We start from the raw sequence: 26,681 nt of genomic DNA, 5'->3' as shown, positions 1-26,681 counted from the left end.
TTTCATTAAAACAAAACAAAAAAAAAAAAAACCCACAAAAAAGAAAGGCTAATTAATGTAATTATTCTCGTATTAAATAACCAAAATGAAAACCAATAAACATTTCAAGTCATTAAGCAAACCAAAGATTAAAAAAAAAACGAGGGAGAACGTTGTGAGTTGCTGCGGACACCGCAACTCTACAGGTATACCCGATACTAAGTCAGTATGGCTCTCCTCCGGCAGACGCCGCTAATATTAAACGACACGACAAAAAGTGCGTGCGAGAGAGACAGAAAATCAGTCTGAGCGTGACGTCACGCGCTGCGTAGCCACTGCAAATTGATTTCTTGCTTTTGGCTACAAAAATGATCTGATCTGATCCCGCAACCTGATAGATATGATCATTATCTATGATTTAAAATTGTGGATGCCACAGATTTTCGTCCTTTGGGGGGCGGAAGGGGGTGAGTCGAAATTTTGAGATATACGTTTTATAGTGAGATCTAACAGGTGTGCGGATACCAAATTTGGTTACTCTAGCGTTAATAGTCTCTGAGATTTGTGGATGCCCCAGATTTTCGTCCTTTGCGGGGGCGGAAGGGGGTGTGGCGAAATTTTGAAACAAACTCGTCTCGGTCCGATATCTAAGGAGTGTGGATACCAAATTTGGTTGCTCTAGCTTTTATAGTCTCTGAGATCTAGGCGCTAATAGGGACGGACAGACGGACGGACGGACGGACAGACGGACCGACAGACAGACAGACATGGCTCAATCGACTCGGCTATTGATGCTGATCAAGAATATATATACTTAATGGGGTCGAAAACGATTCCTTCTCTACGTTACACATATCCACTTTTACCACAAATCTAATATACCCCAATACTCATTTTGAGTATCGGGTATAAAAATACAAAAAAAAATTGGGAATGTTGATTACGAATTATTACGCGATTATAATTATTTTTACTGCTGCAGCAGCGGGCGGTCATAAATTTGTGTAATGAAAAAACACCACAAATGGGCGGCAGTTTCCGATTCATTTTCTCCGGCATCGAAAGCTCTTTTCTAGTGGATTTTCTTTTATGGCGGAAATCTCTGATAAAGATCCTCTAAGAAAGTGTAGTTCCTCTTCTCGTAAGACGAAAGCTCTGTGCCGCCTGTGTGCAGCTTTTGGGCGCCTCAAAAGATGTCAAGCTTAGCGGAGACTCGAACCGGATACCGCGGACACTTGAAAGCTGAAGATGCTTCAAATAAAAGCTTTCGAACCCTTTGAAGGTGCCAAACACCGGAAATCTTGGGGTTTGTTTTTTCGCTAAGGTTTAAGCCTCAGGAGTTGGACTTTTTGGCGCGTGAAAAATGTCTTAAGATGAGCTTTTCTTTAGAGGATGGAAGTTTAAGGTGGAATTTCGAAGCAGGCACAAAGGTGTTTAAGCTTTATATTATCTCTAGATAGTCTTTCAAAGACACTATTGGAACATTGGAACATGCACAGTCGAGTGTCCATATATTTATCTTAAGAAAATTCTTTATAGGGAGATCGAAAACGCATGAGCTTTCGAGTAACGGGCGTAAAAACAAATCGTAGCAAAGAAAATCTTCGCTATAAGGAAATTCTTAATTCTTCTTACTGAAAATTTGACGAAATTACAGTTTTCTGGAAATAAATTTGTTGTATAGAAAACTTTGTTCGATCTCGGAGTAGGTACAGTCCTTTCAAGACCAAGTATTGTGCCCATATTTATGCCTAGAAATTTATATAGAATTTAGAGAACATTCCAGAGTTCTTCAGCCTTAAACGACTCTTTGTTTAATCCTCCACAGAATTCTTGAGTAAATTATGCCATAATCAAAAGATAAACATCTCCGCTTAGAACCCTTTCAATAATTCACTTAAAAATAGTCCTGACTATCGTAAAAAGTTTCCTTTGTGTCTCTATTGATTTCCCGTTTTAAATTCTTTAAATTTCTATGCCCCTTGCCCACTGTTATGGCCAACCAAACAAAGGCCAGACGCTGCATATTGCCAACAACGAATATATGAAAGGCAACAACAGCAACAGCCACAACTATGTCACGCAATGAGGTATTGTCTGTGTGTGTGTGTGTGTGCCTTCTGCTTGTGGCTCATTTTTCGCTGACAATCAAACAACATATGCTGTGCCACGAGAGGCAGCAGCAGGCGGCAGTGGCACGCGATGTACAAGAACCAACTGCGACTCACACGACGGAGGGGATAGGGATGGGAGAGTGGGAGGGTGGGAGTCACGCACTACTCCCACCCACCCACAGTTGCACCCTCACAGATACACACATGCACATACAGTCACACCTCTGGTTAGAAGGACACGATGGTCAGGCGTCACGGCTGCACGGCTGCACGGCGGCACAGTGTGTCCTCCTGTTGATAATTGAATAATTAACATTGTTTAAAATGTCCCTTGAACGAAAGGGACAGCGGGCTGGAAAGGGAAAGCCATATAGCGTGAGGTTTTGGCCCCAGACATATCCGCTGGTCGGGCCAGGTCATCGGGTCAAATGCAACCACAATGTCAGCCCACAAACACATTTAAAAATGGAACAAATGTCCCTCCAGTCGGAAGGGCAGGCGGTAGGGGGGTAGGGGGGTAGGAAGGTAGGGAGGATATAGCATATAGAATAATTGGGTTAGACCATGAGACCATGAGACCCTGAGACCGGGTGGTGGGATCTATCTGCTCTTGTGGCGGTGGCAAGGGTGGCAGTGGGGCAGGGGGGAGGACTCTCTGTGTGTCATATAATTGGACATATGCGGTGGGAAAATCTTTCATGATATATGACTGTCGTTTATTGATTAAAAGGGGAAAATACCCGTGCGAGGTTTATTTTTGAAAAGTTTTCAATGTGTTTCTTACCCTTGAAGTGAACGGATCATCAGGAGTCACAGAACCAGAACCAAAACGAAATGAACGAAACGAATCCTAGTAAAAGTGGGGCGATACCTTAACAATCCAATCACCAATCGCCACTGCAATACTCTTGAATCCTTTCTCGCTTTTAGCCATCCGCAAGGCCTTCTCCTCCACCAGCTCTTCGAGACGCAGCAGCAGCAGCAACAGCAGCAACAGCAGCAACAGCAGCAGCAATGTGGGGCCTTCTGTCCACGAGGAACATCAGTCAGAGGAGCTGGGAGTGGCACATCAGCCAGAGGAAGAGCAGGACCATCAGTCAGAGGAAGAGCCACTCTTCGAGGAGGCAGCCGCACAAGCCTCGAGCACCAGGACAAACAGTGCAGGAGATGATGGTCCCTCCACTGGTGGTGCTGCTGCTGGTGGCAGTGGCAGTGGCACACCCGTTACGGATTTCTATAGAGGCGCCACCGTACTCATTACGGGCGGTACGGGTTTCGTTGGCAAAGTGTTAACAGAGAAATTGCTTCGTTCGTTTGGATTGCGTAAAATTTACATGCTGATACGCAGCAAGGACAACATGAGCGTGCAGGAGCGTTTGCAGGGATTTTTCAATGAATCGGTAAGTGTCATCCTCACAGGATGCGGGAGACTGCCAGCCACGTCAGCTCTGGCAGGGATGTGGAAGGGGGGGCGGGGGGGTAGAGCAAGGACAATGCAACGATGTCGACTCACTCACCACTCACCCATCGTCTCTTCTTCTGCTGCTGCTACAGATATTCAATAGAATGCGCGAGGAGTCACCGCATTTGTTGGCGAAGGTGCATCCGATACGCGCTGATTACAGTGCCATCGACCTGGACATTGATGCCGCCGACCGAGCAATGCTCTCGTCTGAGGTCCAGGTAAGAGTAACATTCTCCTTCTCTTCCGCAGCCTCATCCTCATCCTCATCCTCATCCTCATCCTCATCCTGTGCCCCTGCCGCCATATCCTCCTATTTCTCCATTGCTCCTCCATTTCTCTCCGTTTCTACGGTTGTTGGCAATTCAATCAATGGACTTTTTGTGTGGAGCAACTTTTTCATGGGCTTTTGTTGTGTTTGCCTATCTGGATGGGTCCCCCGATTCCTGTCCTGGCACTCACTCGCTCTCTCTCTCTCTCTACACCCCCCTCTCCCACTCTCTCCCTCTCTCTGGTTTGTGCATTACGTATACGTAAAACGTTGCATGCCAAAGGCAGGCGCAATGTTTACGACAACAGCAGGCAGGCAGCCAGTCAGTTTATTTCTTTCGTTTCCCTCCTTTTGAATACCCAGCATTACGTCGGGTATATGTGTTTTGGGTAGTATCCATCAGAAACAACAGGGCTAGAGATCTCTGATGAAAATAACAAAAAATAGGCGGAGAGTTTCGCAAATATCTCTATAGAGGTAAATGCCGAAAGCCATCAGGATTGTTGCAGATTTTGGGTTTCACATTTGTCGAATCACAAGGAGAGTTCGTTATAAAGAAGTTCGACTGATGTATCTTTAGATAAATTAGCTACCGATATGCCGACAGATCATAGATCTTGGCATTCGTCAGACAACCTACAATGGAAACCCCACCGGTATAGCTCTTACAGATACATTTAAAGGTATAATTACAAATATTTTCCACATAAAAACCAAATAATTGTTTAAGAAACAACAAAAATCATAGATGATGGATTATCAGATAGAAAGATACTTCTTTGCGCTTGGATCGATCTGCATAACAGGTATCTTTCGGTCGATATATCGCTTATGGCCTGGCTCCTTGGGTTTTGCTTTTGTTGTTTCGTTGATCACAAGGGGAACACGATATATTTGTATACATATACATACATACATAGTATATACATATACATATATATATATATTGTACTTTTCAACAAAAATTGAAAACCCGCCGCCACGTAAAACTGTGAAAATGTGTAGAGAAGAGGAGTAGGGGGCCCCCCCCCCCACCGCCCTCCTTCTGATGCTGCTGCTCCTCCAGGACCTACTCCTGCTGTTCGGTTATAAAACACAATATATAAATAAATGAAAATTCCTGTGCATGCTTCAAGTGCTTGGCATGCGCGCTGGCCATTGTCCTGCCCTGTCCTGGCCTGTCCTGTCCTGGCCTGTCCTGACGGCCGGGCGCATCCGCATCCGTTGGTCGTCGCTTTTTATTTTTTGTTCCTCTATTTTTCGCTTTTCTTTTCTCTGTACTGTACGTTTTTTTTTATATTTTTTTTTGTATATTTGTGAAAACATTTTGCATACAAGTCACTCAGGACGAGGCACAGGACGGGGCCGAGGCCTGGTAGGGTCTGGCCTGGTCTGGTCTGGTCTGGTCTGCTTAGACCGACGCTTGCACTGTTTTAAAACTAAAATTGCTTTGTTGTCGATGTTCGATGCACGCGTCGCACTGCAGTTCCCATCCCGCCAGCAGGCGCTCCACTCTGCATCCGCATCCGCATCCGCATCCGCATCTGCATCTGGTGGATGTTGAGTGTTGCTGACTTTGAGGTTATCACAAAACGCAGGCCCCAACACATTCCTCGGCACAGCCAGAAATGGGGAAACCCCCCCCTGTTTGGTGCCTGCTTTGTATGCACATCACTTGTGCATTTTGCATGAGCATTTTCTTTTGTTCTTTTGCTTTCCACACCGAATTTTCTTTCAATTTTTAATATGCATTACAATTCCTGGGTCTTCTGGTTTACCTATCCATCTCTCCCACCCTCTCTCTAGATTGTATTCAATGTTGTGGCATCGGTGAAATTCAATGAAAAGCTAAGCGATGCCATTGATATAAATGTCTTGGGCACCAAGAAAATACTCGATTTGGCCATGGAAATGAAGCAGTTGAAGGTAAGGCAACAATTACGATATAACAATCACATAATTGCTATCAAAGAGATACGGGATTGTCAGTATTTTGAGAGAAATCATGGAGCAGAGAGTTTTTGCATATAATTCCAATAGATCTTTGGTCTAAAAAGGTATACTTGGGTTATATTTGTATTGGTTATAGGGTATTGGTGAATGCAAGTGATTAAAGAATCCTTAAGATATCGGAAAACATCGGAATTATGTGGAAATTAAGGAAAAAATTCAATAATTATATAAAAAAATTAAATAAATCTGTCAATTGATTTATTATAATTTTTGGTTATTATTTTAAACGTATATATTATTTATTTAATACTTTTTTATTATTTATTATTATTAATTTTTATTTTTTTATTATTAATTGTTATTTATTATTATTATTTATTTTTACTATTTATTATTTATTATTATTAATTATTATTATTATTTATTATTACTATTTATTATTATATATTATTTGTATATCCTTATAAGTCCTATACCTCTAGAGAAATGTTATATAAATGTGAGATTTGAGATGATAAAAGATAGAAAGGGAACCTTTATACATATTTGTGGGGATTCAATCAGGTTCTACGAACCCCAAATCTCCTTAAAGCTTGATTCCATTCCTTGCATATAAATAAACCAACAAAAAAAAAGAGATACAAATTTAAACAATATTCGCATTCAAGAAACCAAAATCTGTAATTCCCAATACAGAAATTTTTATATGAATTTTAATATTTACTGACGTTTCTCTCTCTCTCTCTCTCTCTCTCGCTCGCTCTCTTTCTTTCCCGTTGCCCGTTTTTAAACTGTTTCGTTGTTGGATATTTTACGGGGATTCGCGGGCAAACAATTTCCAACACAATTCAATCAACATTCGTTCGATTCCTGTCCTTCCTCCAACATCATTTACGGTTACGCCTACGCCCCTGGGTCCACACAGTCGTTTGTCCACATTTCGACACTGTACTGCAACTGCAATCGCAAATTTATCAACGAACAAGTGTACGAGAACGAAATTGGCTACGAAAAAATCATACAGGTACGTAATGCTACCCATACAAATATATGTCTGACGAAAATACCACAAAAACTTGTGCAAATTGGCCACAACGAAGTTTGGATACCCTACGTGGAAGTTTCAAGATTTCAAGAATACCCTATGGAGACTCCTACTCTACTCCTTAACGTTTCTAAGGCAGATATTTGTTTAATTTGGAACGGGAATCTATTATATCTATACAATAATTCTTTATTCAAAAATTAGCAAAAATATTCCATAAATGCTATAATTTCTTCATAAAATTCAACGATTTGTTTGGGAGATATACATATATTTTTTGTCTACCGTATGTGATTCTCTCAAATAAACTTTCATGGTGTCCAAAAAATTATTCGTTTACGGTTTATCCTTAAAATTACCCCAGAAATGGAAGCAGTTTTTTGTTATCTCTGCAAAGGGTATAGCCACCACTTGTGCATTCATAGGATATCATTTTTTTGAGATATTCGATATGAGTGTTATTTAAATTGAAAAATATATAACGCTTCTCTCTGGGGCTTTTTTTTGCAGATCTATCGCACGTTTGATGATGAAACGCTGGAGAAGATGCGCCACTGCCTAATTGGCCAAATGCCCAACACCTATACAATGACCAAGAAGTGTGCAGAGAATCTGGTGAATCATCGGGCACTCCACATGCCGGCGGGCATCTTTCGACCGCCCATAGGTGAGTGGGTGAGTGGGTGAGTGGGCGGTGGGCTCTGGGGGGAGGACTGCTTGTCTGGTATATTTATTGCGGTTTCAGACTTGACTTAACAAACTAATTGTCAGATAATTAGCACAAATACCCCTAGGGCATGTGCATGTGCAGACCACAAGGAAGTAGGAGGAAGTCCTGTTGCCAGGAGATACTCTAGGGCCTCCCCCCCCTCTCTCTCACTCTACTTTCACAAAAAAGGAATATTTAAAATTTTGTGAAAAATGGCCAACAGCATTGTCTTCGTTTGGGAGTTTCGATGCACAGAGAGAGAGAGAGTGGGGGGGAGGGCTTGGGATTTACCAGATAAATGCATGTGGAAAAAGTTTTTCTATCCTGAAACGCAACGTAACGTAACGAACGAAACGTAAGAACGGGTAGAGGAGGAGGAGGAGGAGGATGTCTGCCGATGCTCTCGAGGAACAAAGCACAAACAAATTTTCATTTATTTTAACACACAAAAATGCCAAAGCATCCTCCAGCAGCAGGAGCAGGAGCAGCCAGCCAGTGTCCTAAGCTGCCTCCTGTGCCCAGTGGAAACGAGGAAAGGCAATGGGAAAAAATGTGCAAAATATGGCAACAATTGATGGAAGATTGTATGCTCTAACCCTAAATAGAAATGGAACATTTACCTCTCCAAATGATGATTAATTTAACACATAAAAATCTATAGAATCAATAGATTCCTTCGGCTATGCTGCCAGACTTGTATACCCTCTCCAAAGTAGTGGAATATCAGTTAGCAAATGGCAAATAGACGAAAGGAAAGTTGTGTAAAAAAAAAAGAAAAATAGGAGGAAGCGGGCATGCGAGAGGGAGTGGCCATGGGGAATGGTTAAAAGGACTCTAGCCATACCGGTTCGAAACCATTATCGCTTTGACGTTGGCTAAAATCAACAACCAAAGTCCGGAGTGCAACTCCGATTCCGATTCGGACCCCTACCGCCCTCCCTACCGCCCTCCCTTCCTGCCGTTCCATTCCTTCGAACAAAGCAGCCATTAATTCTTATTTATTTGCAGTAATGTCAACGTACAAGGATCCATTTCCCGGCTGGACTGATAATTTGTACGGGCCATCAGGTTTATGCACTTGGTCTGCCCGGGGACTCGTCCGTTGCATTTACGGTACGGCCAAATGCAAGGCGAACATGGTGCCCGCCGATTATGTGGTGAATGCCATGATAGCAACCGCCTGGGATATAGCCAGAAGGTTAGTGCCACACACACACACACACACACAGACACACCCACACCCTGCCACAGACGGTGCTGCACGTAAAGCGGAAGCGGTGCCAAAGGATGTGTAAAAAGAGTTGTAAAAGAGTTCCCACCCGTAAGCTGATAGCATTCGGATGTTTGCGAAAAGCAAGTAAAAAAAAAAGAAAAGAAAAAAATAAAAAGAAAACAGAAAAGAAGGTGGAAAATTCGTAAATACCAAAGGCAGTGAAATTAAGGCGGGATAAGCCTTTGGGCAACAGATACATTGGCAAAGTATTCGGCGAGAGAAAGCGTGGTATCGCGATGAAGATTGGAAGCGCCAGTTCTTAAGCGGAGGATACGAGTCTATGGACTTGTTCTTTAAGCCGGAGATATCTCGAATGGCATCATAGTTGTTCTTTGAAAGTAGTGCTGTGTTTTGACATTAGACATTAGTTAAAAGTTGGGAAAAAGTTCCCATAGAACTAGTTCTTTATCTATATTAAGCACCAGATCTGTCTTTTATCCCTTTAAAATCCACATTTGAGCCACAAGAACTATATTTAAACCAGTCGGAATTGCTTTCTGTAGAGGTGCACGATCCGCAACATCAAGATACCCGGAATTCAGTTTGTCTCAATCTATATCTATAAAAGTATCTTCAAGTTCCATTTAATTGTAATAGAACTACATGCCTTTTTGGCGGATCAATAGCTTCTGGTAGGTGGAACTAGTTCAATTTTGTTAAAGCTTATTCAATTAATTCAGAATACTCAAGTACTTTCACTACCAAACATTGAACTAATTTCCAGTACGATCTTGTTTAATTCAACTTGTTCCGTGACTGAAAGTTGAACTAGTTCCACTACTGATATTTGAACTAGTGGCCATATTGAAAGTTGAACTAGTTTTAATACTGATAGTTGAACTAGTTCTACTAGTGAAAGTTGAACTAGTTCAATTAGTTCACTTGATGGCGCTTCTATCAAGGGGATTTCTTGAAAGCTTTGATATTTTCGCTAATGGTTGATTTTTATGAACTAGTTCATCTACTATAAGTTGGACTAGTTTCACTCGGGAAAGTTGAACTAGTTATACTAATGAAATTTTAACTAGTTCAATTCTTGAAAGCTTTGATATTTCACTAATGGTTCAATTTATGAACTAGTTCATCTATTACAAGATTAACTGGTTACAAAACTGAAAGTTTAACTAGTTTTACTACTCAAATTTAAACTAGTTCAATTAGTTCAGTGGAATGCACTTCTGGCAAATGAATTTCTTGAATGCTTTGAGCTAATGGTTCAGTGAACTACTTCTTCTGCTAAACTTCGCATTTTAACCCAACTGATACTTCCCACGATTTTAGCTCATTAAATTACTTATTTCCCCATCAAATCAGCAGAAAACGAGCACTTTTTCTTTATAGAAGTGATTCCTTTTAAAGTGGTTCCATAATCTCGTTTGCTTTCTTCGCAGATTCAAGATAAGTGCCACCGAAACGGACTCCAAGTCAGAGCTACCCGTCTACAACTACGTATCCGACGTGAACAACATTACCTGGGGCGAGTACATGCGACTGTCGCGCAATGGCTTTCACGAGCCCTTCGACAAGGCGCTTTGGTGAGGATACAGATACAGATTCACAGACACACAGAAAACGAAAAACCCTCTGCTCTAAAAACATTCCAACATTTATAAATGAAATATTCTTTATTGGATTTCTCCCACAAAAAAAAAAACCCAACGAAACGAAACGAAACATGAACGATGGCCGCATTGTATGGCATGTCTAATCCAATGCTTAAATATTGTTGGATTTTTGGCCGAATGGGATATTTATCTGGCCCCACCCTGCCGCTAATACCTTGAAACAACCAAAACGGAAACGAAACACCGAAACCCCGAAACACCGAACAAACCTTTCGAAAAAAACATGCGATTTAAACAATGTTGAACTCCCCACTGTTTTCGGGTGCGAACGAACTAAAACCAAATCGAACTGAAATGCCAAACGGTCGGAGAATGCTCTACCACATGCACATATCCTGGCCGGGCGTATACGAACGATATCCTTCGATCGACCGCATTATTGTCACAGGTGCTTCTCGTACGTTATAATACCATCGAAGCCTCTGCATTGTGCAATTGCATTTTTCTTGCACAATATCCCAGCTTATATTTTAGATTTAATTGCCATGGTCACCGGACAAAAGCGCATGTAAGTACACGCCCCGCCCCGCCCCAACCCAGCAGCGTCCGTTCCAGCTGGTCTCCACATCCACACGGATGGACCTATCCCATTCCATTAAATTCCATGCCATTCCAGCCCCTGCCTCACAGCCACATCGCCCTCTTGTTGCTCTTGCACGCCCACATATATTGAGAATATGTTCTCCAAGGTGGCAGTCATTGCCCATGTTTCCCTCTTGTTGCACGGCTGTCTCTCTCCCCATATCCCCAACTCCCCGTCTCCCTGTCCCTGTCCTTCCCCCCTCTTCTCTGTGCTGGTTTTGGGTGTTTTGCTACATTGAATGGATTTTAAATGGAACATGGAAAGGCAATTGAATGGCTGGGGCTGGTTAGGGTATACCTTACGGTAGATAGGGACTATGATATGGGGTTTGTTAGTGGATAGGGTGCTGCAGGTGCTAGAGGGCTTCCTAATTGGAATGATCTTATCCATCAAATATTAATTTAAATAATATTTTGTAGGTAAAGAATTCATTCTCAGACATTACGATTCCATTCAACGATCAATATTCCCAGATGTGTCTTCAACGATCTCCCTTCTTTGATTTTTTTACAATTACCTTTCCTCAATGATCTTTTTTCTTTTACCACCAATGATCTTTTTTGAATCGGGGAATCACGAATAATAGATCAATATAATTTTGTATTGAAAGGTATAAAAGCATGCCTTAAGATTTCATAATAATAGTGCCCCATCAATACTCTATTAATATCACAATATTTCGTTTAAATGTACTCCAAAAAATAATTTAAATTAAGGGTCAATAAGTGCTTAAAAATCACAAATAAAATAATTTGAAATTTCATTATTTTATGGAATATTTTCATATCAAATAAATACCACGAAATTAAATGCTTAACATTTGTTGGCACCTCCCTTCATGTTTATTCTTAAATCTCCGAAAGTGTATCTGCACTTCGTTCTTTACGTTTTTCCACCATTTCGAGTTCTTCCACCTTTGCAAGCTCCTTATGTCCTGCAAGCGTCCGACAACAAAACGTATACGTAATATTTAACAAATTGCAATTAGAGCGCATTAGCCTGAGCATTTTCTCCATTTATTTATGTAGCTGCAGAGCCAGAGCCAGTGCCAGAACCAGTGGCAGAGCCAGAACCAGTGGCAGAGCCAGAGCCAGAGCCAGTGGCAGTACCAGTGGCAGAGCCAGAACCAGTGGCAGAGCCAGTGCCAGTGCCAGAGCTCCTTCGTGAACTCTTGGGTCAACCAATTAGCAAATGTATTGACAGCAATTTCTACCATCTCTCAATCTCATCCCGTTGCATGTCTTTGTCTCTCTCTCTCTCTCTTTCGTAGCTATGTTAAGGCATATAGGAAAATCTCTCGCATCATCGATATGATGGCCTGGTTCGGTCTGAAGGAGTGGAAGTTCTCGCATCGGAATATTGACGAATTGAACGAGCTGTTGCCGAGAGGCGAGCGCACGGTGCTGCAGTTCAACATTGCCACGATTAATTGGAGCGAATATTTTCGCTCGTACCTCAGTGGCATCAGGCGCTACTTCTTTAAGGATAACGCTAACGATAATAAATTACAGCAGCGCAAAACTATTTATCGCAGGTGAGTCGCACGACTCCTCTTTGCTCTGTGAGAGAGAGAGCGAGAGAGAGAGAGAGACGGTTCGGTTCGGTTGGGTCCACTAAGTAGTTTTTAATTACACTTTTGTTTACGGCCTTTTTTGCATGCTCCTGCCTGCTGCTGCTGCTCCTCCGCCACCTCCTCCTTCTGCTGCTGCTTCTCCTCTTACAATTGGGACTCTTCACCTGGTCCTAGGATGCTCTTCCTGCACACGCTGCTGAAGACAACATTTGGCCTTTCATTAATTATGTGCATGCTCAAGATTTATCTCAGGATTTTCAAAATTATGCCAAAGATTGCACTTTGAGCACCTCGCGTTTCATTATAAATTATAATCAAACGATCCCAGCAGTTGTTTGCTGCTTGGCTCTTAATAAAATCATTTCTTAAAGCATCTCTTGACTTTTTCTCGGGCATCGCTCATACGCCGTGTGGTACTCCATTTACGGAATGCCACAAAACTTTTGACAACTTTTTTTTTTCTTCTCTGTCATAATTTTTTCGTTGACAGACGTTTTAGGGTGGCAGGAAGGGTGTTCCCCTCCCCCCGCTGCTGCTGCTCAGGTAAGTAAATGTAACCTTCCCTGAACTTTCTTTCTGAGGGGAGAGGGGGGATGGGCTAGGGGAGGGGGAGGGGGGACTTCCTACATATATTTTGTTGTCACGCTGAGGTCTCGTGAAATATGATGCAATTTCTGGTGCGATAAAGTTGCAAGGACGCCACGATCTGGAAGCGCATCAAAATGTGAGCTCTAGTATGTGTTGACTTTGAGTGCGGAGAGTGCGGGGTGTGCGGGGAGGGCGGAGGGCTTTTGTGGCCCCAAAGTTTGTGGATACTCTACCCAAGGATTACTGGAGAGTTGAGGCACAAATGAGCACTAAGAAATGAGTCTTTTTAAAGGAACTAGTTCGTTCCGAACTAAGTTCTTCTGGCTTTATTTGCATTTAAATATTGTATTCATTTACATAAAACCGATTAAACCAAAAATCAACCACTTGACTCGTTTTTGTCGAGGCACAGTTTCGGAATTTTTTAGTTTTTTGGTGAATTTTTAGCCGATTTCGAGTCAGAGTGTTACCATAGTATATCTGGCTACAAATTGCCCTGCCTCTGGCTCTGTTTGGGGTTGAAAGTCAGGTGTTCAAAGAGCCCAATCTTCAACTGGTTTTGTTCATTCCGTCTATAATAATGATCCGATCGCAACCAAATTTTGATGGTTATTTTTTATGATTCTGCGCTTAGGGATTTCTAAGATCTTCAATCAATGATTAGCAAAACAGAATTAAACCCTTTTTTTGACACCTCTGATGAGTTTACCTAGTTATAAGAGGTCCATTGGGGGAGCTTCTTTGGCCTTTGATGTATCTTCTTTGTACATTCCAAGATCTGCTATGGCCTTGAGCCCTTGAGGTAGGGCATTCCAGCACCCACTCAAGCAACGCGGTCCCGAAAACGCATTTCTCAAGTAGCTTCAACGCGCGAGAAAGAAAGAAGGAAAGAAAGAAGAAATATGGCCCAAGAAGTGAGCGTAAACAACATGACAAATACAAACACACACACACACACACACATACACACTCTCTCGGTCTCCCTCTCTCTCTCTTGCACTTACATACGTAAGTGGATATATAACGTATAACGGTATACATATATAATTTTAGTTAAAAGTTTTATTTCTCGCATATTTCATATTCTTGTGCGTTGGGAAAACTTTTTTCCACCTCTCGAGTATTTCCTTGTTTCATATTTCATCCCAAGGCAAAAAAAGGGACAGCAAAGGGACGTGTGGGCAGAAAGAGATAGCAAGAAAGCTGGCCAAAGAGAGCGAAAGAGAGGGCGCGGCGTCGTGCATTCATTATTGTGTAATATTTTTACATTATTTTATTATAAATCAACAAAATGCACTCAACGCCGTCGCGGCACACACACACAAACACACACACACTGACAGAAAAAGTTGCATCTACTCTGTGGCAGTGGCAGCAACGAAAGGCAGCGTGGCAGTGGCAACTTCTGCTGCTGACAGCAGAAACACATTAAACGTCATAAAATGCACAACGCAGCGAAAAGTGAAGGGAAAGCAGCAGCCTGCAGCCTGCAGCCTGCAGGGCCCCTCTCCCCCCCTCCCCCTCCCCCTCCCCGCCCTCTACTTGGCCTTTATAATTTATTTTTGCTTGAATTAATGCGGAATACTTTTTACCACTTGGCTGCACAGTTTTGGCTACCGCGCTACCTGATAGCGCACTGTGGGTCGTGGCCGGGGGCAGGGGGCAGGGGGCACGCTGTTCCCCTTCTGATAAGGTAAGTACCTTCTTGCTGGAGTACAAATCGAACCCGGGAATCGTCTCACATTTGGCTATCCGGTGGTTTCAGGGCCATTTCCTTGGAGCGGTTTCTTTTGCTTGTTTTCTCCATGAATTTCCCTCATATTTCTCCCAAGCTTTTGACAGCTTTTGTTGCATAATTAGTCTGGTCATGGCAGCAGCTCCGACATGGAAGGGATATGATGCCAACAACTGGACTCTGTGCGGGGGAAATGTGCAACATCATCAGCTGTCAAATGCCAGATGCAACATATTTATGCATGCCTCAGCGGAGAGCTGGGGCAAGTGCACGCGAGTGGTGATAATCAAGTCATCAGGCAACACAGCCACGGCCACAGCCACAGCCACATCCTTCTATTTTCCTGAACATCCTCTCATCAAGGAATGACCGCTCGCTCATGTGGCATCAAAGCCGGGGCAATGCGGCGTATGAGCAATATTCAAGAAGCAACAGGACACGCCCTGCTCTTGGCTCTTGGCACCCAAAAATCTGGTCATTTAAGGACTACAACGTGGCACGCGTCATGCGGCAGCGCCTCTCGGTTCGGCCGGAGATCCGGGCGTAAACAACTTGCGGCTTGCTTCTATATCGTATAGAATAGATAGGATTTACCTTAAACTATATCTTTCCTCGAAAGAATCAGAATTCGAAAAAGATATTTTTATTTATCAGGAATAATCCACAGAAATGTACAACCCACAGTAATATCTAGAGTAATCCTTACTTTTCCAGCAATATATTTTATTCTGGCAGGAATACCCTCAATATGCATGTATACCCTATAAAGATAGCTTCCAAAAAGGCAACCAGAAATGTATATTTTTGCATGTAAATTTGGTTCGTATAGATTTTTAATTTAAAATCAACCTATCCGGATGGACAGGCGCAGGCGGTAAAACAGGAAAAGCAGGTAAGCCCAAGCACCTGTGTCCAAGGGATCCACCAGCAGGTAAAATGGATCCCAGAAAGGCCATTAGTCGTTCGTCTGCTAGCCCCCGCCTAATGTCCTCTTGTCAAAGTCCACACTCAGCAGGCACCAGGCAGGAGGCAGGAGGCAGCAGGCACCAGACACCAGGCAGTAGCCAGACAGGAGGCAGGCATGTGGCTCTGGGACAGTCTGTGCATTGCAGAACGTAGCAAGCAATAAAGAAGATTTGTGTCGCCGTCCGCATTTTGTGGATACATTTTTGGGCCATCCCATCCCTTTGTACCGCATTCGTTTTTGCCTTTTTCTTGCAAATTTTGCAGAAAATCTCGGCCAGGAGAGTAGAAGTCAAGTTTGGTTTTGGGCTAATGACCACAGAATGGCTGCTGCTTGCAGTCAGTCGTCAGTCAGGACAGGACAGGACAGGACAGGGCACGGGAATGTAGGGACAGGCACAGAATGGTCTTTGTTGAGGGTCAATATGGAATAGCCTCTGGACTTCAGGTGATGACAAGGTCTCCTCGGACTCTCTCCTTCGGACTGCAAAATCGAATGAAATGAATGATGGCTTGAATACAAAATCATATTAGACAAGAAAACAAAACCAGGTGCGGATCAACAGGGATCCTTCCGATACCCTGGGACCTGGGACGAAGAGAAAGGGCTCTAGGACGAAGGATTAACTTCTATTTAGGTTCGTACAAATTTTTAATAAATGGCGAAAAATTCAAATATATTTTTTTATACCGAAAATTCACATTATAAATATTATATTTTTTTTTCGATATAGGGTTATTTTTTCGTGTATTATTTTGTTAAATAATGAAATTTTAAAGATAGGATCAATGAAAAGTCTTTTTTTTCAATATTAAATCGATTATTTTCAATACAATTATAGATATTTGTTTCGATATAAATTTGAAAAAAAAAACAAATTTGAAAAATATCCTAGATATAAATTCCGATTGATTTTAAAGAAAATATTATCTGTACATTTCCAATACTCGTTAAATATTATATATTCATCGATATAGGGACACATTTTGAATATTATTTTGTTTAATAATGCAATTTTGTAGATAGAACCAATGGAAAGTCTTGTTTTTCGATATTAAATCGATAACTTTTGATAACAATTTCCCATAAAATTTCAGATATTTTTTCTATCTAAATTTGATAAATTACAAATATCAAAAAATATCATCGATAAAAAATTCAATTGATTTTAAAGAAAATATCGATACATTTCTAATACGCGATTAAATATTATATTTTCCTCTATATAGGGATATATTTTTAATACTATTTTGTTGAGTAATGTCATTTTATGGTTAGAAGCAATGGATATTAAAACGATAACGATAAAATATTTCGATAACTATTTCAATAAATATGTATCATAAAATTTCAGATAATAGTTTTAATATTAATTTAGAATAATAAAATAATAAAAATGTTAAAAATATTCCCGGCAACAATTCCGATTGATTTCAAAGAAAATATTCTCGATAAATTTCTAATATTCTAATTTAATCACAGATATTCTCCCACAAAAACTATCTTAAAGATGTTGATCCTGTCTCGGATGAATACTAGGCCTAATCTATAATTTCCAGGCCCTTAAGAGGCACCTCTCTGGCACACTTGAGCCGAATAAAAGTGAAACTTTTAAGTGCCATTTCCATGGATCAAGGGGCTTTTCCCCAAAGAACTGCTGGGAAAACCTCCCAAATGAAGGGCACAATTGAGTAAAACGGCGATGGAGAATGGAGCAATCATCGTGCAACTGAAATTAAATCAATCATTGACTTTAATCATCTGGCGGCAATGAAATGAAATTCCTCTTTTTCTCATTTCAATTAACATTCTGCAACATGTGGCAGGGCTTACAGCGGACGGGGCAGTGCATTTCCCTCAAACATTTATCGATTCCGGCCAGAACGGACGCCCCATTAAATTTCGCTGGACGGCAACTTTCAACAGTTGCTCCCCAAAGATTACCGCAAATGCACAATGGGAAAAATAATCATAATTGCATATAAAATGTTAATGGGCAATGGACCACGAGACGCCCCCGACAAATGTTTGGGCCAGTTGCCAGACTTTCCCTCTGGAAAACCGAACGCCAACCCCCCCACCCGGAAAAAAATGGAAAACTTTTTAATACACCAAAGGACACATTTGGGCTCCTATTTCCCCCCACCTCCTCTCGGCACTCACGATGTGTGCGCCGCAAAATGCAAAAACAATTACGGCAAAACTTTGTTGCCTGGAAAAACAAGAGCTGTGGGGGTGGGGGGAGCCGGGCGACCCCCCCCCACCCAAATGTGGGAAATTTTGTGCCCCAAAACTTTGTGATGTTTTCTTTTTTGCTTCGCTGGGCCTTTGCTTGTTGCTTTTTATTGGTTATTTGTTGGCATCTCTGCGCTTTTCCTTTTTCCGTTTTTCCTTTCATGTTTTCATTGCCTCAAAAACAGTAGGCAGCGCAGCGCAGGGCGGGGCAGGGGACAGAGGGGGCTAGATGGGGCAGCAACACTTAAATTTACATAATTTCCGCTCCAAGACTCCAAAATGTGGAGTCTGCCCTGTGAAAGCTTTTTGGCGAGGATCAGCTGCTGCTGTTCCTCCTGGTCAGAGGTCCTCCTCCTGGCGGCCGTGTAAACTTTTTCTCCCATGATTTTTTCGGCTTTCCATTTTTTTTTTTTGTTTTGTGGAAAAGCGCGGAAATGTTGGCAATATTTTAACGCTTCTATTTTAGTTGAATTTTCTCCCGTGTGCTATTTTTTTTTTGTCGGTTTTTCTCCTTGTTTTTGCGGTAAACCAACGCGCAGCCGACTTTTTGGCCTTTGGCAAGTGCCCTGGGGGGAGCGGGGGCGGGGGCGGGGCGGGGACGGGGGCAAGTGGCCGTACACCAAGGGAAAACTTTATAGACGCTTAGCAATTATGGCCAGTGGCCAGTGGGGAGTCCTTCGAGTGCTATGCGTATGATAAACTCTCTCTCTCTCTCCCTCTCGCTCTCTGTGTGAAAAGGGAAAGGTTGAAGGCTCCATCGATTTGTTTCGAGTGCTCTGCCGCTTGACGGCTAGAAATAGGTTGAAAAACTAGGCGGAAATTTCCACCAAAAGTGGAAATTATTTACCCAAAATATGGGCTATTTGGTAGAGTGTTTGCACTGCCATAAAATTTACAAGCTTTTCCTTTGCGATTTTCAAAATAAAAATTGTTTTAACCGATAAATTAATCAATTTTCTATAAGCGGGACTTTATTGCACTATTTTTCAGAATTTTTTAAACGAAAATTGGTCTAAAACTTGTCCTTATGATCCATGTTCTTCTAGTATCGTCATAAACTTAAAGAACGATCTATATAGATTCTGCCAAGTCTTTTCTAAGTCTTTTTTTTAAAGAGTTATCATTTTTTACTAGCTCTTTTTCAAGATGTTCCTTAAATCAAAGAAAAATCTCAGCTTTTTAGATCGTTATCTTATCTTTGGAGCATCTTTGGTTTTTCCTTTTATTTCCCCTGCCATATATCCGCAATGAAATTCAGTAGAAAATCTCATTAGCCAATCCTTTGCTCCGTCTAAAAATCACATAAAAAATCGTATTATTTCTATCCAATCTATCCTTCGACAAAAGTTTTGCAGGCAAGCTTTTTTCATTGCAATATTCTTTGCTATGCAATTATTTGCAGTCATATTTTCCCCTGCCTGTCGCTTTTCCCCCGTGCACCTACAAAAGAAAGACAAACAATGGGAAAAGCGTTTGGCAGGAAGCGTTATGGGAAAATTGGAATTTAATTAAAAATTTCCACTGACAGTTCATCCATCCAGCTCATTATCCTGTCAAACAGACTGAGGGATTGATAGGGAAAAAAGGAAGCAAGGAAAATGGAAAAATGTTAACACCAAAACTTAATTGAATTCATGCGAAATCAAATCGAATCCCAGGGAAAGACCGAATGGACAAAGTGCTAATTTTATTACATGGATTTCATCGTTTTCCTTATGCTCCAAGGGGGAATCCCCCGCCATTTCGCTTATAAAAAAAGGAATTACTTTTTCTGCAGCTTTTTCCTGGGGTTTTCCTTCAATGGTTATCCCTTCCGTAGCCTCATTTAATGACAATTAACGTTTTTCTAATGGCTTGCAATTACGGGGAATCCTCCGGCTTTAAGCAAAGATTTATGCCCCACAGGGGGAGCCACTTGCCAGCCACCTACCGCCACCAGAGGGCGTTCGCTTCTCACAATGTTGGCCTTATTATTACATTGTTTATGATACCCCCCCTCCCCATTGGCCCCTTGTTCATGGCTTGTTTTACAAGCCCCCATCGTCTCGGCCATGTTTACTTGTGGCCCTCTGCCTGGACCCCATTTGCGGTCGCCCATTTGCCATTCTCCTTCAAGTTCCTGCTTCAAGTCATATTTCCTTATTATCTGGATGGGCTGCGGGGCGTGGGGGGGCTGTTGTGTTTTTTGCGGTTGACCTTACGCCAAAAAAAAAAAAGGAAGAAGAAAATGGGAATTATTAATAGCCTCCTCGTCCATTTGCAGCTAAGTGGCCCAAATTGTGTGTTTGTTTATATCATTCCAAAGAATCTTAAAGATTTTCTTTGAAGGCTTTCCCTTTTTGGGCCAGTGGAAAGTCGGGCAGCGGTTGGGGGCTGCGCCACAGTTTATGGGGCGCATTGAACCTTGAACCTTTGTTAATGACGCTTGAGGTTCCATAAAAATAATCAAGAGGCAAAGCGGAGTTATGACCGAGCCAAAGGGGGCTTGCAGGCTTACAGTGCGTTCAATTATTGTAAGTTCTTTGGTTCTTTGGAGTACTTTTTAGAGCTTTAGGATTCCTGCATCCTAAATGATCAAATATTGCAATTTTTGGCCTTTTTATTATCGATAGTTCGATAATTATTAGGCTATTATTATCCCAGCAGTAAACTATCGAAAGGATGTACTTTTTGCCTGGTTTGTTCCATTATTTATATGATTTCTATTATCATAAAGCTTTGGATAATCGAAAATATATCGACCGTTCGATTAATTATTGTCTTTGCTCGATTATTTGATCGATACTAGTGTCTGGTGCTTCGATAACAATAATTTTTCTCTTCCTATTTAATAGTTTCCTGGTATTAAAAGGTAATTTCTGTTTCCATATCCTGTACCTTTTTGGTTTTTACCCCTTCTTTGTTATTAATTCCTTGGTTGTTAATTAATAAATTTGCTTTCCCTGGTATTAAGTATAATCTTACACGTTTTCCACTAATTGATCTGCCTCTTTGCATCGGCCACCTTGCCCTTTAAGGCACTGGAGAGCATTGCTCTTCTTCGGTTTCTTTTATCTGGCCAATAGCTCACCTTTTATCCAACTGTGTGGCACACACCTTGCGTAACTTTCTCGTCTGCTCCTCTCCTCTGGCTGGCTTTATTTTCTCCCTCGCTTTGCCCCTCTTTGTCGAGTTCTCGTTCGTTTCTCCATTGCATTAATTACCGCACACTTGGGGGAACAGCTGGCGAGTGGGTGGCAAAATCTGTGGCTGTGCAAAATTGCACTTCAAAATGAGAGCAGGAAAAGCTTCTTCTGCGTCCACGTTCCACGTTCCACCTGCTGTTCTGCTGTTGCATCTCCTGCTCCTTGTGAGCGCTTATATTTCCAGTGCTCCTTCCCCTTCCCCTCCCGCTGGTTCCTGATCCTCTGCTGTCCTCCTCCCCTTGGTCGCTGTCGTAAAGTGTTTGCACGTGAGTTTTGTGGGCGCCAACATGCGCTGATTGAGAGTTCTACCCACCCCCCTCAACGCTGCCTCATGCCACACACTCTCTGTGCCACACATTGGGGTAAAGGATAAATGAAGGACGATGCTTAGGATCTGACGTCGGTAAAAGAGAGAGCAACACTCTTCTGCCAGCCACCGTTTCCTTTTTTTCCTCCCCCTCCCCCTCTCCCTCCCCGCCATCGTTCTCTCTCTTTTTTTTCTGTTGAGGTTTTTCCCGTTGAAGTGTTGTTGAAGCGCTTTGGCAAATATTTGATTTTAATTTTTCCAATTAATTGGTTTTCCATCAAAAATTGAACACGCCTCTCTGTACGGCCCCATCATCCTTGTGCATCCTTGTGCATCCTGTAACCAGCATCCTGTACCTGCATTTGCCATATAAAAAATGAACTATTTTTTTCCCCCACCCCCCACCCTCCGACAAGGCTGGCAGCGTATAGGGCTCTCCTGTTGTGGACGGAGAAAGTCTACACACAAAAAAGTTTTCCCTGCCAACCGCAAACAGCGAGGAGGGGCTGGCGACTAGAGGGCGTGGCAAATGTCAACTACAAGAAAATTGTCACTAATGAGTGGTAAAAAGAGCGAACGGAAGAGTCAAGAGAGTCCGTCCAGTGGTCCTGGGACCACCAAAGGCTTTTGTTTGCATAGGCCCAAAGAACAGGAAATGAGCAGCCAAGTCGCCAGGGAAGCGCCAGAGTGGCCCCCCTTTATGGTGAGAGAGAGAGCGAGTAGATGATGGCCTAGGAGGAGCCTCTGCTGGATGGTCCACTGTGTACAGTCAATATTGGCAAATGTGTCAGTTGCAGTCTGTGGCGGGTCTGTCTCTATGGGAGTTGACGGTTTTCCAACGGGTTTTCCTGTGGCTTATGAGGCAGCAGCAGCAGCAGCGGCAGCGGCAGCGGCGGCAAAAAGCCAACACGCGGGCAAGGGATAATGAAAACCACGACAAAAGCACAAAAGTTGCACAACGGAGACAAGTAGCCAGAGGAGGGTCGTTTGTCGGAGGAGAAGGAGATTCAGAAAATGCCACATACCACCCACACACACACACACACATACCAGGCGACATTTACATGCAAATTATGTACAAAGGAAAACAAGAAACAAAAATCGAGCAAAAATAAGGGGCAGCAGGTTAAGGGTTAAACGTTAAAGCTGGCCGGAGAGATGCCCTTCCTTTCGACAAAGCGATAAAGGATAAAGGTCTAGGTCGATCGTTTGCTCGTATTTCCTTTTAAAACCCCTAAACCATATACCCTCTACCACTGTCATGGAGAGACAAAATATACTACCCCACGTTAAGGGTATTCTGGGTGGAGAAGAAAAAATAAAAAAAATAAAACGAAGCCCTGCCCCGGAACTCTTGTGTTTCGTGTTAATGAGATAAGCATGCAAATGCGCTAATAGAATGAGCTGCTGCCGCCGCTGCTCCCGATCCTGCCGCCATCCACCCAAGCCTGCTACAGTTTTTCCAGCAAAGAGGGGCGGGCGGGGCGCACGAAGAGCAGTCAATTAACAAGGCACTGCTGCTGCAGGTGGTGGGATGCTGGTGGCAGGACTCGAGAGTGGAGTGGAGTTAAGGAGCCTCCTACTGCTGCTCCTGCTCCTGCTCGGCTCCACCGTTCATCATCGTTTATCTTAATAAACCGCGCACTCAGTCAGACATTAAGCTATGCGAAAAACCAAAAAGCAGCCAAAAGTCCTTTGGAAAATTGCTTAATTTGCAGTTGGCACTCGGGCAGGAGTCGAGCAGCAAGGATTCCCAGTCAGAAAGAAATCAGATTCAGTCCAAAGGGGGGGCATGAAGGGTGTGGCAGATTCAGTGCAGCGTTAACGCTAACGTGGAACTGCGGCACGTAAAAATGTTGATAAAACGCACAAAAGCCAGTTGATGATTTCAATTTATATTTCCAAGTGGAACTCATCTTTAGTCCGGGCATCAGCGAATCAGCGTCAGAGGCAGATGTGGGGACGGGGACGGGGAGGGGGAGGTGGCAGTAACTGCTGCTGTTACTGTAACTGCTTCCCACCCACACCCCCAACTCCCCCCCCAACATGTAGCGAATTTGCTGAAGCATATCACGTGCAACATAATTTTTCCAAGCGACTTGCCACTTGCAAGGAGTAGCAGCAGCAACGGAGAGACGTGTGTGTGTGGGGGGGGAGGTAGAGTGAGCGGGAGAGGAATGGCTTGGCGACTGACATGAATCCTCTGCGTCATGCCTCACCCCTCACTGCGTGCCCCCCCCCCCCCGTCTCAAACATCAGATTGGGGATGTGTGGCATTATGAGCGTGAAGTAGACTAAATAAATTACATTTAAGTGCGAAAGGTGTTACGCACAGAACGAACAAAATTCAGCCAAAAGCCAGACTAAAGAGGGATATACCCATGTTTCAACCGATTTTGGATAACCATATTTGCTTTAATATTAAGACTTACCGAAGGATTTCCACTAGATTTCGTCAGCATAAGCCAGCCTTCAATCGTTTGATCCTGTACAAGGGATTAGAAAACAGTTAGATATACATTTTGGCTAAAATATCAGAGAAAAACTCTACTGAAGAAGGCAATCCAGGGGCAAATTGTGAGCAAAACTTCCATAGAACTTTCAAGAAGACCCACCATTATTCAGTGTTGGATAAAATCTAAAAAGTAAAGGAGAAAAAAGAAAATCTCAAGATCAATAAGCATAAAATTCAATTTTCAACTTGAGCAAAAACTTTCCTCAAGAAGGAAATTCGGCAATTTTCTACAAGACTAAACACCTGCGACACCTTTGGCAAGAAATGGTTAAAAAAATAAACGCTAATAACCATAAAATAAGTGTGAAAAATACCTTTAAATATGAGCTGCCTCTTACCATCTTTAAAGTTCTTATAGATGCGTGCCACCCCCAAGGCCGCCTACAACTTCTGCTTGAAGTTGGGGGTGGGAGGGGGGGGGGGGGGGAAATGCATTTGGTTCTTTGGAAAAGTTTTTGGCAAGCAAATGGAGCAGGAAACAGCTGTCCCTTTCATATCTTTTGCATATCAAAAGTATCGACAGAGAGGGAAGTAGAAGGAGACAGCAGGCGCACGGAGTCACATGCCCAATCTGTTGTTCTCCCACTCCAACTCCCACTCCCACTCCCACCCTATCTATCGGCTGCACTCTCCTGCAGCATTCCAGTTAGTAAGTGAAGTATATGCAAAGTTTGTCTAGTGCAAGCGAGATGGCTAGACACACTGCTTGAAATTACATTTTTGGTGCTCTCTTTAGGTACTTGCTAAACGAGGAAAACAGTGGCTGTATGGAATAGGCATAATTGTACATAATCGGGGATGAGTGCATTCAAATGATTATGAAATGTGGTGAAAAGCTGATGTCCAACGCTCATGGGATTTCCACACAATAAATCCAGCCTGGTTTAGCCAGTGCTTAATGCCTGAAATCACCATATCTCCGCTCTGCTTTAACATACACTGCATATGAGTGTATGTGTGTGTGTGTATGTGTGCGTTGGTCTGTTTGCATAGACGAGTGCAAAGTTACATTCAATTTATATGCACTTGCTGCCAAAAGTTTACACCCGAAAAAAGTTTCCGCTCAACGAAAACTAAACATTTTGTTATCGCCCTGATAATGGACTCGCTCGGCGGCAGAGGCTCTTCTCCCAAGCAGCGATTGCTGCTGCTTCTGCTGCTGCTGGCGCCGCTGCAGACATAACCTCACCGCCCACACATAGACATGGGACTTACCAACGGTACATTTTATGCGCCTGCACTCCCTTCAGACGGCAAAGTTTATTGCTTCAGCAACAATTGAATTGCTTGCGCCAATTTGAGACAATTTTTCACTATTGAAGTGCAGTTTGAAGACTAAACTCACACACACACACTGCCACAGAACATGCAAAAAAAAACACTTTCACAGAACACCCGCAAACAACAAAAACCGAAAAACGCACAGAGAACTGATATTTACATACACTTTCTTGCTTGTACAATGCACTGATCGAACACGGCGGCTTCAAAAATGAATTGAACACACTTTAAAAATAAAACAAATCAAACAATAAAAACGCGCAATTTTTGCATCGTTCCGCGGTCTTTCTTCTTCTTTACGATCAAAAGCGCGGTCCAAGGGCTGGATCGCTCTCTGCTCGTGCCGACTAAGAATATCGATAGCTCCCCAGCCGGTATCGATACTGAATAATTACACAATTTTCGCAGTAATTAAGCGTAGGAAGTATAAAGAAAGAAAAACAATAATATAACAAGCATTTGTATATAAGATTAGTATGTTTTTATTGGTTTTTGCAACTGATCGTATCGCTTGTTCTGTAGTCGATACTTTGAAGGTCACAGAAAAAAGCTAATTGCTATAAAAAGGCACGCATGCCAGCCCTGCGGGGGAGGAAGAAAAAAAAAACAGAAAATCGTGCGCGCATTAAAAACGAACATTAAAAGTGATTAAAACCAGTGTAATCCGTACTCTTTTCAATTAAAAGACAACTCTTTGAATTTCGAAATGGCCGTCCAATGTCCGGAACGATCAAAAAACGGGAGTTCTAACGCTTATCCTTGACTTATTAACTTTGCCGCCGGCACTTGCAAGAAAATTTCAAAAGAAATTTAAGAACAATAAGAACAACAAAGAGTGCATCGATTATGGCGCTCGGTCTCCGGGGCGGACATCAAAATTAATAATCTCAGTCTCTCGGCTATGCAATGAAAAAAATGCCAAGAAATATAAGGACGCAGACGAGCTCCTCAGACCAAAAAAAAAAAGAAGCAGAGCCTCTGCTTTGAAGCCTCAGCTGCAAGACGGTGGCAGTGCAGCCGGCGGCGCAGCAGCCAAAGAGGAACATGGATAGATAGAGAGAGAGAGAAACACGCTTCATCATCAGAAGCTGCAGCTGCAGAAGCATCATCAGCAGCAGTAGTGGACTCCTCATCAGCGGGAGCGTGAACATCATCAGCGTGGCTCTCTACTGCCCCTGCGGCCATAGCTGCAGACTTCGCTTTCCCCCCGCTCCGCTTATGAAATCACAGCTTGTGCGAAGGGTGAAAGAAGGAACAGCAAGGAGAAGAGTGGAATTTAAGTAG

The 26,681-nt window shown here is 42.6% G+C and overlaps 1 protein-coding gene and 1 long non-coding RNA gene across 3 annotated transcripts in view; one reads left to right on the top strand and one right to left on the bottom strand.

Moving 5' to 3' along the window:
• The window catches only part of LOC117184602 (uncharacterized), a 69,363-nt gene extending 43,796 nt beyond the window's left edge, over positions 1-25,567 (bottom strand). Inside the window, exons 1-3 of the long non-coding RNA XR_004470008.1 lie at positions 25,332-25,567; positions 24,217-24,239; positions 24,034-24,087 (exon numbers count right to left, since the gene is read on the bottom strand). This is a non-coding gene — a long non-coding RNA (uncharacterized lncRNA). The remainder of the gene's footprint in view (positions 1-24,033; positions 24,088-24,216; positions 24,240-25,331) is intronic.
• On the top strand, positions 2,875-12,939 carry LOC4813293 (fatty acyl-CoA reductase wat). 2 transcript variants are annotated; one of them, XM_015187627.2, is made up of 11 exons: positions 2,875-2,952; positions 3,024-3,493; positions 3,648-3,776; positions 5,633-5,752; positions 6,705-6,803; positions 7,335-7,491; positions 8,542-8,731; positions 10,198-10,341; positions 10,820-10,939; positions 12,285-12,548; positions 12,762-12,939. In XM_015187627.2, the coding sequence occupies exons 1-11, from the start codon at positions 2,928-2,930 to the stop codon at positions 12,871-12,873; spliced, it is 1,830 nt and encodes a 609-aa protein (XP_015043113.2). In that variant the 5' UTR covers positions 2,875-2,927; the 3' UTR covers positions 12,874-12,939. The 2 variants fall into 2 exon arrangements, with proteins under 2 accessions (XP_015043113.2, XP_033238871.1); XM_033382980.1 differs by lacking the exons at positions 2,875-2,952; positions 3,024-3,493; positions 3,648-3,776 and adding an exon at positions 4,368-4,509 and having other exon boundaries at positions 12,762-12,935.
• Positions 25,568-26,681: the final 1,114 nt, after the last annotated feature.

This window comes from Drosophila pseudoobscura, chromosome X, assembly GCF_009870125.1.
Source record: "Drosophila pseudoobscura strain MV-25-SWS-2005 chromosome X, UCI_Dpse_MV25, whole genome shotgun sequence".
Taxonomy (NCBI): Eukaryota; Metazoa; Arthropoda; class Insecta; order Diptera; family Drosophilidae; genus Drosophila; species Drosophila pseudoobscura.
The sequence above is the reverse complement of the archived record's forward strand: the minus strand, read 5'-3'. Positions and strand labels throughout refer to the sequence as shown.